The sequence below is a fragment of the Saimiri boliviensis genome, chromosome 14 (assembly GCF_048565385.1).
Source record: "Saimiri boliviensis isolate mSaiBol1 chromosome 14, mSaiBol1.pri, whole genome shotgun sequence".
NCBI classification, from domain to species: Eukaryota; Metazoa; Chordata; class Mammalia; order Primates; family Cebidae; genus Saimiri; species Saimiri boliviensis.
Genome location: NC_133462.1, coordinates 85,674,247 through 85,688,498, shown reverse-complemented (window position 1 = coordinate 85,688,498; position 14,252 = coordinate 85,674,247). Strand labels below are relative to the sequence as shown.

Here is a 14,252-nt window from a genome sequence, read left to right as displayed (position 1 = left end):
AATCTAGGAAATAGTTGTTTTGCTATGCATATTGTCACAGTACTACAGAATTTTTAAATTAGAGAAAGATCTCAATGATCCTCCAGTTATGAATACCAAGGATAAGAAAATAGTGATAGATTGTGCACAATTGAACCATTAAATTCTCAACTTAATGGTACACTGAATCCTCAAATGTTTCTATCCTCAGTGATTCTGAGTGCTTTAAGTACTTTTCCTTTTATCACATGTGTCCTACCAAACACACACAAGCACAATCTGAACCTTGCTAGAGATAATAAAAGCATATTATTTTTCTAATATAGTAACTTCTGAGATGAGACAGCAATCATCATTTAAATATGTCTGCGTGTTTTTTAGGGAGAGATATTAGAAGTATCCACATAAACTTAATCCACTAATTTGTTGATTAGAGAGAAATAGGAGTTGATAGAAGGTGCGGTGGCTCACGCTTGTAATCCCAGCACTTTGGGAGGCCGAGGTGGGTGGATCACGAGGTCAAGAGATCGAGACCATCCTGGTCAACATGGTGAAACCCCGTCACTACTAAAAATACAAAAAAAAAAAAATATTAGCTGGGCATGGTGGCGCGTGCCTGTAATCCCAGCTATTCAGGAAGCTGAGGCAGGAGAATTGCCTGAACCCAGGAGGCGGAGGTTGTGGTGAGCCGAGATCGCGCCATTGCACTCCAGCCTGGGTAACAGCGAAACTCCGTCTCGCGGGGGGGAGGGGGGGTGGCGGGGGGTGGGGGGAGAATCCATTGTAGTACTTTACTTGGTATCTACTTTTAAAACTCTTCCAAACATAACATTAAAATTTCTGCACTGGTATAAATTAGGCATACTACCTGGAAAAACACTGAATATTTTAACAACAGGTACTGTTTCATTTTAAACGTATTATAATATTTATCTTGTTTAATACTCCTGTAACTAACATTGGAGTTGTATTAATATGTTATATTTTGGGTTCTAGGTGAACCCAGAAGTGTTGCAACATTATGCGCATCATATTACAAAATGCTGGCTTTGTTGCTGGTATTCCTAGACGTACCTATGTCATTAATTCAGAAATTCTCCATAACTCCGCGAGCATCCAGATCATTTAATGTCTCACTAGGATGTTAAAAAAACTGAAAGGTAGGAAAGGCCTGTAAGTGATAAATACTTTGTGCCAGCCTTTTCAAATAGTTCCTGGAACTGAAAAAAAAAAATCACTGTTGATGAGTTTCATGATCTTATTATTTAAAGGGTCATTAATTATGTGTTATTTTCTTTTCAGTGTAAGTAGCCTAAGTGTTTTCATGGAACCTCTCTTTCCTTAAGAAATAAGGGGAAAAAAAACCATGATTCTCACAAATTGCAGGATAATTAGGTACTACATTTTTCTTAATAATCTCTTAAGCAAAATAAACAAAGGAAAGCTTGTGTCATTCATGAATGTAAGAAAATTTCTCACTTCTTAGCACTTGTCTCAGCGTAAGTCTCTGCAAACTTACTGACCTTCTCTATTAGACTGTAGGCTTTTTGAAGGCCAGACCTGGTTGGCTCATTCATTCATTCATCATATAATCACAAAATATCTACTGTGTGCCAGACTTCCTGCTAGGCACTGAGGATGCAACAGTAAGACCACACAGAGCTAAGAGTTGTTCCGAGAGAGATGTTAATTTGGTAAGCACACCTTCAGTGATATGGAGGAAAAGTACAAGGTGCCAGAGACTGTTACAATAGAAAGAAGAGGGAGGATCAGCAGGGAGATCAAGGAAGCCTTTCCTGAGAGAGTGGTGTTTGGATTGAAGTCTGAAGGATAGATGGTTGGTTACAAGTGTGAAGGACTGAGGAGATGAGTGTTACCGATGGGAGTCCTTTACTCGGGCAATAATTACAGCACGTGCAAAAACCCTGGGCAGAAAGGAATCTAGCGTATTCAAGAGGCAGAGAGAAGGCCGAGGAAGCTGAAGAAGAGTAGTGAGTAGGAGAGGTCATGCTGGGATGTGCAGACAGAATGGCCCAGGAGGAACACAGTGTGAAACACTAACACGGCTAGGTTAAGAAATCTTCCTATTCTAAAGACATGGGAAGAAACTGAATATGCAGGAGTGTGATAGGAGAGAAGTGTGTTCTGAGAAGATTTGATAAGATCATGGTGGAACACAGTTGAGGGAGGCAGGAAGGGATTCAAAGAGAATAGTTGGTATGCTCCTGGAATAGTACAAGCAAAAGATGTTTGCATATTGGTCTGCGTTCAGGAGTGGAAAGAGAAAGAAATCTTCATTTTCCTAGCCTCATATCTTGAGCGAATGCCTTTCGCATAGCAGACATACATGTTTATTGAATGGATGCATAAAATGAGTATCATTAAGGCATTAGATTTCTTTTCACATGTAAAAAGAAAGCCTTTAAGGAGCTCTGATATGCACCACCTGGGCCACCAGCACTATTACTGTCCGAGTCTTAGTTATCAGATGCTGCTTCCTCTAAAAACAATGGAAAGATTCTAACAGTGTCATAGAAGGGCTCATGTATCCTCTAACTGCCTTGAAATTCATAATCAGAATTTCTCTGTAGCAAAAGTCAGGGGAAACTCTGGGAATAAAAGCACTATTTCTTTTCTTTCTTCTTCTTCTTTTTTTTTTTTTTTTGGTTGAGATGGAGTCTCACTCTGTCTGTCACCAGCCTGGAGTGCAATGGTGCAATCTCGGCTCACTGCAACCTCCAACTCTCTGGTTCAAGCGATTCTCCTGCCTCAGCCTCCCGAGTAGCTGGGATTACAGACACACACCACCACACCCAGCTAATTTTTGTATTTTTAGTAGAGACGGGGGTTTCACCATGTTGCCCAGGATGGTCTGGATCTCCTGACCTCATGATCCGCCCTCCTCGGCCTCCCAAAGTGCTGGGATAACAGGCATGAGCCACCGTGCCCAGCCTAAAAGCACTCTTTCTTTAGTCAACATTGGGTCCTTGAAAATGGAAAATGATACGGATATCCCTTTGTCAACCTGCCTACATATGATTCGTATCCTACCCGGATTTCCAAAATTCGTCATGTGCGCCAACTTATACTCACTACAAGCATTTCAGAATTCAAACAGGCAAGCCTATATTTAAACAAGATGCTATTTTCTTTCTTTTTCATTCCTTTCTTTTTCATAAAGTATTCTAATTGATTCATCAGAATTCTGTCAGTAATATGGCTTGTCTTCCTTTTTAAAACCCTTAACTTTTTAAAAACAAAATAAAATTGTTTAAACGCCTCCAAAAGAATAGATGAGGCATTAAAAATGCTGTATCTTAATTCTTGGATAGTGACCATCAATGGAAAAGACATATTTTAAAGTAGATAACAGATAAAAAATATAAAAGTCTAAGTTTTGAGACTCCTTGCTTCACATGTCAGAAAAATATTCCAAGCACAGGTGAGATTTGGAGATATAATTACAATGGGGCAGCCTACCTAGAATATTCCATTACCCATCAAACTCTACTCACCACAATTACTGCCACCAGAACAAGTATTTTATCTCTTCGTTTATTTTAATGCTCCTGCCTTGTCTCCAGTTTCTGACATATTTAAAGTCAACATGTATCCGTCTGCATCCTTACCTTTGCTGATCATCACAAACCTCACATATTTTCTTGTTACCCTCAACTTTCAATTCTGCCTTAATTTACTCTTCGGTTTAGGTCATGAAAAAAAATCTTTAAACCAAGATAGTACAGAAAATATGATTTGATAATCAATGTACTTCCTGCCAGAATTCAAGAAAATGATTAAAGGTGGAGTGAAAAAAATAGATTAATACGACCACATACAAACACACACTGAATATGTGCTATTGGATTTCTCCATTTGGAAAAATCCACATTGGCATAGCTGATAAATCAAAAAATAAATAGTTAGGTTATAACATTTCTGATTCATTCTGGAAATGGGTAGATTATAAAGGCTGTATTGTTCATATTTTTTGTGTGAGCATGATGCAATGTTGGCTCACTGCAACTTCTTCCCCCCAGGCTCAAGCAATCCTCCCACCCAGGCTCCTGAGTAGCTGGGACCAGAGGTGTGTACCACCACACTTGGCCAATTTTTTATATTCTTATTTGAGATGGGGTCTCACCATCTTGCCCAGGCTGGTCTTGAACTCCTGACCTCAAGTGATCTGCCCACCTTGGCCTCCCAAAGTGCAGGGATTCCAGGCTGGGATTCCACTGCGTCTGGCCCTGTGTGTGTATTTTAAATGGCCAAGTCTCCTAGTTTAGTTTGTATGTAATTTATGTAAATAAAATAGAAAAAGCTTTAGATAAATTAATAAAATCTAATAATTCTAACAAGACTAGGAACATCTTATATGTGAAAACTATAAGGTTCCACTTTACATAGCACTTTCACATAAATTATTTCACACAAAATAGATCTCTAGGTTTATTAGGTATTTTAGCCCACTTTACCAACGAAAAAATGCAGGTTCAGAGAATTTAAGTCCCTTGTCCAAATAATTCAGCTGGTTGAGTTACAAAAATATGACTTACAGTTAGGTTTTCTGATTTCAAACCAGCTGTTCACTCTGGGATATCATATTAGCATCTAAAGCCCATAATATGTGAAGTTTAAATGCTATCCCCATACCCATAATATGTGAAGCTTAAATGCTTAAAAGATTCAGCTGGGTGCAGAGGCTCACGCCTGTAATCACAGCACTTTGGGAGGCCGAGGGGGGTGGATCACCTGAGGGCAGGAGTTTGAGACCAGCCTGGCTAAACTGGTGAAACCCTGTTTCTACTAAAAATACAAAAAATTAGCCGTGTGTGGTGGTGTGCGCCTGTAATCCCAGTTACTCGGGAAGCTGAGGCAAGAGAATCAACTTGAACCTGGGGTTGGAGGTTGCAGTGAGGCGAGATCGCGCCACTGCACTCCAGCTTGGTGGGCAACAAGAGAGAAACTCCGTCTCAAAATCAAACAAACAAACAAACAAAAGACTTAAAGATTCTAATAATTTGGCAAGTCTGTACTAGAATAGGTTTGACTAATAAAGGCTTCTTGAAGTTTGTATTTTTATAGGCAAATATCGAAGCAAATTTGAAACAATAACATATACTTTAATAATATAAAAATGTGCAAAAATACACTTTGAGATATAACAAGACACACATCAAGTCTCCAATATATTCCCCTTAAAAATAAAGATAATAGTATTAGAAGGTGAAGCCATGAAACCACAACGTCTAATTGAAATACTAGGATCACACAGGGAATTAATGCTGAGGTATCCTTTTTCTCCGCTAACAAGTACGACAAACTGTATTACACATTTATCTTCAATGACCAAACTTAAATGACATATTCAAAAGGAAAAATGGATTATCAAGAAGCACCAAAACGAATCCATAGCATGGAAGTCTACATACAGTTGAGAAGGGTATAATTTGAAAAATGGCACAAGGGATTCTCTGGCATACTGGAAATGTTCTATGCCTTGGCCTGAGCAATGATTAAATAGTTGCATATGTACATAAATTTTCATCAAGTTGTTCTTTTTATTTGCTTGTATTAGAGACAGGGTTTTGCTCTGTTTCCTAGGTTAGAGTACAGTGGTATGATCATAGCTCATGGCTGCCACAAATTCCTGGGCTCAAGTGATCCTTCATCTCAGCCTTCTGTGTAGCTAAGATTACAGGTGTGTGCTACTGCACCTGGCTAATTAATTTTTTACTTTTTTTTCAAAGAGACAAGGTCTTGCTTTGTTGCCCTGGCTGGTCTTAAACTCCTAACCTCAAGTGATTCTCTCACCATGACGTCCCAAAGTACTGGGATACAGGCATGAGCCACCACACCTAGCCAAGATGTTCTTAAGACTTGTGTGCTTCATGTATGGAATACCTCAAAAAAATATTTAAGGATATGATAGCGAGGTATAACAGGAAAACAAGAATATACAATAAGCAGGAAGTTAGAAATAGCACCATAGATAGTATTATTATGCTCATTTATAAGACTGCAAAACAGCAGCTGAGAAACAGGCCCTTCATCAAAGATATGCATAATTAGATAGTACTGGCTAAAGACAAATGGAGAATATTTGAATCCACTGTTAAAATCCTGCCTGAACAAGCTCATGATAATTTTTCTCTGAAACAAAAGTCACTGAACTAGAAATTATTCTAAAGATAACTGCCCCATTGATTTTAAATAACTGAAATATTAATGTAAAAATTCAGGCAATTTTTGTTTGTTTTTTTGTCTTTTTGAGACGGAGTTTCACTCTTGTTACCCAAGCTGGAGTGTGATGGCGCGATCTCGGCTCACCGCAACCTCCGCCTCCCAGGTTCAGGCAATTCTCCTGCCTCAGCCTCCTGAGTAGCTGGGATTACAGGCATGCGCCACCATGCCCAGCTGATTTTTGTATTTTTAGTAGAGACAGGGTTTCACCACGTTGACCAGGATGGTCTCGATCTGTTGACCTTGTGATCCACCCGCCTCGGCCTCCCAAAGTGCTGGGATTACAGGCGTGAGCCACCGTGCCCGGCCAATTTTTATGAAATATAAATTTTCATTACCAAATTTAAGAGCATCTTTTTAAATATATATTTTAAGTTCTGCGGCATATGTACAGAGTGTGCAGGTTTGTTACACAGACATACATGTGCCATGGCAGTTTGCTGCACCTATCAACCCATCATCTACATTAGGTATTTCTCCTATGCTATCCCTCCCCCGACTCCCCACCTCCCAACAGGCCCTGGTATGTAATGTTCCTCTCCTTGTGTCCATGTGTTCTCATTGTTCAACTCCCACCTATAAGTGAGAACATGCGGTGTTTGGTTTTCTGTTCTTGTGTCATTTTGCTGAGAATGATGGTTTCCAGCTTATGTTGGATATAATTCTAGAAACCAAATATAGCAATAACCTACTATATCCAGAAACTATTATTTCTCAGAAAATATGTGAAGGGCTTATTTGTGCATATGTGTATATACATATGCCCATTCCTCAGTTTAACTGTGACTTTGTAGAAATGGTTTAATTTTTTTAATTCTTAGCTTTTCCTGTAAGTAGAATTGAACTTATAACACCTCTACCAATATATTAAATATTTTATTACTAAAAATACCCCCAACACTGTCTCAAAACCTAGAGAGCAAAGGGCTCACATTTTCTTTGGCAGTTTATAAAATCAGATGCAGGGAAGTGTGAAACACAAATTCCACCATCCACTACAGATTCTAAAGCCCCACGGCAGAGAAAGTCTGTGGAAAGTGAGTGCCCACCCTGCATGGCTGTCCGGAAGCAGGTGCTCTGGAGCATGGACTTCAGCTACGTGAATTCTCAGAAACAAACAGAAACTGACTCTGGAGTGAGTGGTACTAGAAAAGCCACTCTTGCCAAGTGAAGCTCCGAAGCTCCTTGGCATCAGCGTCTTGACTATGATGTTCCAATGTTTGGAATGCAGTAGACATGCAAATCTGTAGTCAAGAGCATTAAAAGAAATAAGTGCAGTTTATAATTTTGATTTATAACAGCTCATTGTTTAATCCATCAGAGGTAACCAAACACAAATCCAGGGGCCTGGTTTTGTTTTGTTTTTAACCCCTGAGATAAAATATGGTGCAGCCTGCCATTTTCATTCATTCGTTCTTTAATAGTAGTCTTTATTTTCAGATATGCTTTGGACTAGTGTAAAAAAGATAAGAGTCCTCAATTTCACCAGCCATGATGCTGTTTATGAACAACCTCGAGGACCTTATCTTGGCCTGCAACAACCATGCATGCAGCCATGCAAACATGCATCCATGCAACATAGCAGCACACAACACAGTGCAGAAATGGCAAAGAAAACCAAGTGATGGCCATGCTCGTATTTTTTCAAGGGTCTCCTTACCAAATAGTGAAATCCTATGCCTGACAAGAACTCCAAGTTTGCAGAATAGGCTGAAGACAAAAGAAAAACAAAAGAGAAAAGGGAAGAGGGGAGGGAAGGTAGAAAAGACAGGGAAAATTAAAAATAAATAAATAAATAAAAGAAGAAGAAAAAAGAAAAAAAAAACAGCTGATACATGAGCCGGAAAAAAGCAACATGATGTCACGCAGAAAGAATCAATTCTCTGAGCAGAATGTGAAGTAAAGGTATTAAAGAAAGAGTCTCTGAGTGCATATCTTTAACAAACATGGTTAAAAAAAGCACATATTATAAGAAACAAAAAAAAATTGAAAGCAAAGCTAATTAATATAAAAGCAACCTATATGAACCCCACAAAAATATAACTACTGAAAAACCACAAGGAAAAAATTTGGTTTAATCTTCCCAAATGTACCACTGAAACTCTAGATTTAAATATATATGGACACTATTTTACAACCAAAGTATGGTGCCTTGGGCATACAATGTTACTTTAAGTTTTAATATGTTTTATTATTTGAAATCTCCTCTTCCCCAACCTTGATCACACTCCTTACAGAACATCCTTAAGCATCCGGTGAATTTGCATACAGTAAAGTAGGAACAGAATTTGAGCAACTGATAATCACTCAGAGGAAAGCATTACAGTGGTGATAACTCAAAGACTCTGAATGCCAATGCTAAGTTAAGTATATTTCTTATCTGCTCCAGAGCAGGTTCCTGTGTCTTTGTGTCCTTCATGGCAATTAGCAAAGAGTCATTCCAAATAATGGCTGCCCACATTCAGCCTGACAAAGCTGGGATCCACTAACTCTCAGATCAGACCCTTGAACCCGGGAGATCCCTGCTATTTGTCCTTTCTTTTCACCAAGCCTCAGTTGGGTGGGATCCTCGCAGGTTCCTATTTTGAGAGACACCCTTCACTCACTTCCATGCGATACTCCTGTCTACCCACCCCTCAAAATTCAGCTCAGAATGAGTTTATTTTAAGAAACCATTGTTCTGACACCCAGCCCCCACTTTATAGCTCCCAACCCAGGCTGCAAGAGGTCCCTGACCAGCTGCTCCCAGGGGCCATTTGCAAATCTCTACCAATGCAAGTGACATTATTTTCACATCTACCCACACTCTTCTCAGTTCTCAGAGAGCACAGGCTCTACCCAGCCAGCGCTTACCAAAAGCACTCTAACCTTGAAGATCCCTTTGTATAGTACCACCCACACTCAGCTTGATTTTTCCCAATAATGAGAACAGCTAAGTCCTCACTGACCATGTTCTCTTGCAAAGCTCTGTACGGCTCCCCAGGACTAGGAATACAGACCAGCCACGGAATAACATGAAAGTGGCTGACCCATGGCAGGATGGGAAGAGAGAGGGCAGAGAAGTGACATTTGTGAGGCTGACCTCTTTTACACTAAGTTTTAGCCATCATCCCTCACTTCCGTAACAATGTGGATTCACATATTTGATGAACATTATGTAGGGTATTTTGTAGCTTTTCCAAGGAAATTTTCATCTATAAATGTCTCAGTGAATATGAGGCTTTGGGGAATTTCTTAGCAGAACAAAATGTTTTTAAAACAATGATCTATTCAAGTGGCTACCAGACCTAAGATTACACCTGAGGCCCTTGACCTACGTTATTTATCTTTGTGCTGTAATTTTAAGATAATAAAACAGGAGAAACTTTGTCCAGACGCCCTTATCTACTGAGCTTTATGGCTGACGGCAGCGCATGCTAACTCAGCAAGGGTCTGCCTTTGTCTAAAGAAAATAATTCAGCTTAGAACTGGACACGCTTTAGATCCCCGTACTCCAATCTATTTTAAGTCATGCATTTTACCTATTGCTCTCTGGTATCCCAGAGTGAAACATTCTGAGATATTCTTGATGATCCAGAATTTACAATGCTAGGTTTAGGTTTTGCCCAATTAATCCAAGCCTAGGATGCTTCGCTATAATAGCAGACTGCTCTATATCCCATTTATCAACGTACAGGTAATGCCTGAAAATCTGCCAGAGAAAAATGATTTGCCAATCTCTGCTGATTCCTTGCCACATGTACCACCAGACAGAAATACAGATATAGAAGGCAAGGTCCTCAAAGAAGGCAAATCATATCTTTTTCCTCTGCTATGCAATCTACTCTTAGGGCATGCATGTATTCATACAAACTATAAGGATTCATTATTATAAGCTTTGGCCTATACTTTCTCTAAAAAATATTTTCTATAATACTGTTGTCCCCTTTCTTGGAGAATCTTGTCCCGTTATTACCAATATTCTCCAGAATTTATAAGGCATCAACTTCTTCAGCATTTATTCACTGCCTTGTACTGAAACACTCCTTTGAAGTTCACCAATGCCCCTAATCAGCAAAGATAACAACCTTTTCTCTTCTGGAGAGCTCTCAACAGTATTTGGCACTGTTTATTACTTAAATCTTGAAACTCTTGCCCTCCCTGCATTTTGTTTTCCAGTAATTTTTTTAAATTTTTGCTTTCTTTCTAATTAATCATTCTTCATGTTCTTCAAAGACCTACTTCTGAAAACCCTGTAAATGTAATGATTCTTCCAACATCGGTATTCACAACCTTTTGCCTCTTTCTCCATTCTCCTTCAGTTTTATCTACTTTCAGAGCTTCAAGCATTTTATAGATATGTTCAGATAATCCCCAAATATGTCATCTCTTGCTCTAATCTATTAATCCCGTATACTAATATTTCCAATCTGCTAGATTTCTTCAGCTGAATGACCTGCGGGTACCTTCTACTCAGATAAATATCCGACCAAATTTAACCTCTTCTTAGAAACAATTCTTTTTCTGAACTATGTTGTTTCTGTTAATGATGCTAACAACGTTCCAACTATCCAGACTTGAAATTTCAGCCCTAAGTGGACTCCTTTCTACTTGCCATATTACTCATCACCAAGTCATGTTGACTTTCTCTCTTCCCTGTCGCCCACACCCAGCTCCTGTTGACACCTCCTCTACACTCCCAGCACCCTGCAGATATCTCCACTGACACTCAGGACAGCTGCTGGTAGAGGTAGCTCTACATGCCTGTGTCTACTCAGCTGTACTTCTAAATTTCTTAAAGTTAGGAATTGTGTTATTGTGTGTGTGTCTTTATCTTCAGGCCTTAGGCAGCATGCCGTACATAGCTGGCATTCAAAAATCATGCCAGGCAGTGGCTCATGCTTATAATCCCAGCACTTGGGGAGGACAAGGTGGGTGGATCACCTGAGGTCAGGAGTTCAAGATGAGCCTGGCCAACATGGTGAAACACCGTCTCTACTAAAAATACCAAAAAAAAAAAAATTAGGTGGGCATGGTGGCGGGTGCCTGTAATCCCAGCTACTCAGGAGGCTGAGGCAGGAGAATCGCTTGAACCTGGGAGGTGGAGGTTGCAGTGAGTTGAGATCGTGCTACTGCATTTGAATCAGGATGACAGGGCAAGACTCTCCAAAAAAAAAAGAAGAAGAAAAGAAAAGACACATCTGCTAAACAGATCAGTGGGCAGCTCCACCTGTTTGAGGCAGCACTTCCCGTGTTATAGCTCAGGCTGCTGTCTAGGCCTCCGAGTGCCTGCCATGGCGTCCCAGCTCTCCTGCTCTCATCAATCATACTTTGACTGCCAGACTGTATTTCCCAGAGGGAAGCTGCGATCATTCTTTCACTCAAAAAGCTTCAATGGCTTCTTAGTATTAATGTATTAGATTTAAAAAGTTGTGATACATTTTTAAAAAGGAAACTCCTAATTCTGACAATTAATATCCATTACCATCTATCTAACCTACCTTTCCCTTAAATTACCAGCTTCTACATTTTATTTATGTTGTTATCTACAGTTAGGAAATATTTTCCTTCCTTAATCTCTGACCTACAAATTGTTCAAGATCAACTTTGACTGGCTTGATTTCCATAAAACTCTAGCCCCTCTATATCCATCCAAGTTGGTCTTGCTTTACTTTGAACCCATTGCATTGCCTGGCTGTCTCTTATTAGGACTATACTCACATTCATGTATTTAGCTATTGCAAAGTATACCCCAGACATGATAGTACTGACCTTAGATACAGCAAATGCTCAATATATAATAATTTCTTATGCCAGGAAGTATCTAAGCATCTGATGAAAACATCAGTTTTTAACTGTGGAAAAGTTAACTTCAACCCACACAACTATTGCTACTCACATCAAATGCTTAAAATCATTATCATCATGTTTATCATGTGAATGAAGATATGTCTATTCATAGTGGCAGGGCTAGTTTTCTGTCTATTAAGTTTATACCCTACCAATATTTTTCTATACATACAAATTAAGTTGTCTCTAAAAATTGGGTTAATACTATTTGAACATATATTTTATACTTTATCATGATCATTTTTCTTAAGTGTTACTCATATCCATCCTAATGCTAATGACTGCACACCATTTTGTCCAGACATGTGCCATAATTTTTCGTTTTCTTATTTATTTTTTCTTCTGTGATTGTTTTTCTCTTTGAGGTTAAATTCTACTTATGTTTGGCACTAAAGTACTGTAATAACATAAGCTACTTTTATTATGCACCTGATTTTCTATGTGTTGGAAATTTAAATGGCATATGCTCCTTATTTTAAATGCTAATGGGAGAAGTAAAATTTACCAACCCTTTTTCTATTGGTAGAAGAAAAACTGAAGATGAAATACAGTCATGCATCACTTAATGATGGGGATTCAGTCTGAGAAATGCATCATTAGGCAATTTCATTGTTATTCACATAAGAACATGATATAAGTACATGACAGAATGTACTTACACAAACCTAAATGGTATAGCCTATTGCTCCGAGGCTACAAACCTGTACAGCATGTTACCATACTGAATACTGTAGGCTACTGTAACAAAATGGTATTTGTGTATCTAAACATATCTTTAAAAAAATAGTAAAAGTATAGTGTTATAATCTTATGGGGCCACTGTCATATATGCCGTCCAAAGTTAACTGAAATGTTGTTAAGTGGTGCATGATTGCAATTAAAAACATTCTGGTGCAGTGTCATTAGAGAGAGGGTAGGCTAGGGGTAGTCTACAGCCCCAAAGGGACATCAGCTGAGGCCAGCACAAAACAGCGATATACATCTGATTTGTTCTATGAGGGATACAGAATTGGTCAAGGAAAATGGGCCAATTTTCTTTCTTAGTGTATAATTCCATGAAAATTTTCCAGCTTTATAGAGGTATAATTAACAAATAAAAATCATATATATTCAGCACACAATTGGATGTTTTGATATATGCATAGTTTGTGCTTACTGAAGAGTTCTAAGGGTAAGGCTGAAATTGAATGGAGATAATAAAACACAGGAGAGGAAGAAAATAGCAGAATTTGCATCAATTTATTGGAGTTTTTCTCAATTTTCTCTGATTTTATTTTATCTTTATGTAACTGAGTGATATCTAGACTAACAACATCCCCTGAGAGCAAAGTTCCTATTAAAAAAGTCTAACAGGCCAGGCAGGGTGGCTCATACCTATAATCCCAGTGCTTTGGGAGGCTGAGGTGGGAGGATCATAAGGTCAGGAGTTCAAGAGCAGCCTGGCCAACATGGTAAAACCCCACCTCCACTAAAAATACAAAAAAATTAGCCAGGCATGATGGTGCGCACCTGTAATCCCAGCCACTTGGGAGTCTGAGGCAGGAGAATCACTTGAAGCCGGGAGGCAGAGGGTGCAGTGAGCGGAGACCGCACCATGCACTCCAGCCTGTGCAACAGAGAAAGACTCTGTTTAAAAAAAAAAAAAAAAGGCTAACAGATTCAGAGAGGAGTAGAAGACTTCAATGTGTTCTCAATTTCATGATGTTTAAGGGTAACTCGGTGCCTTAGGATATTCTAGCTACTTGAGAGCACCCTTAATCCACAGGTGGATACTGGCTCAGAGTAATGGGTGCGTGGGCTTATGAAATTACGAGGGAGGAGCTGCTCTCCCTCCCAGTGAAGGTGGGAAGTAAAGCCAAGTCCAAGTGGGGAGGGGTGGAAATTTGCATCTTGGAAAGTAACTACCTTGCCTCTCTCCTTGTGGCGGCAGTTCGTGGAAACAAAGTATGCCACTGGAATGGATTCCTGCTGTTATTTTAACTATAACCAATTTTATCAATTTCATAGGAAAATGATCATTTGAAGAAGTGTGCGGACATGTTTTATACTGTTGCAATTCCATATCACATGACTGGCCACTTACTACTTGGTAAAATAGACAATAAGAGATGACCTGAAAATTCCATTCCAGATGCATTCCCCAATGTTACGCAGGGCCGCAGTCTCACTTCTCCACCCTCTCACGGAGGCTGTGTGCATCC

The 14,252-nt window shown here is 39.3% G+C and overlaps 1 protein-coding gene across 15 annotated transcripts in view; it reads right to left on the bottom strand.

Annotated features, from left to right (window-relative positions):
- The window catches only part of RYR2 (ryanodine receptor 2), a 753,432-nt gene that overhangs the window by 141,545 nt on the left and 597,635 nt on the right, over nt 1–14,252 (bottom strand). For all 15 annotated transcript variants that reach the window (XM_074385363.1, XM_074385370.1, XM_074385367.1 and 12 more), the window contains one exon: nt 7,883–7,932. In XM_074385363.1, the coding sequence (XP_074241464.1) occupies nt 7,883–7,932 (50 nt within the window). The remainder of the gene's footprint in view (nt 1–7,882; nt 7,933–14,252) is intronic.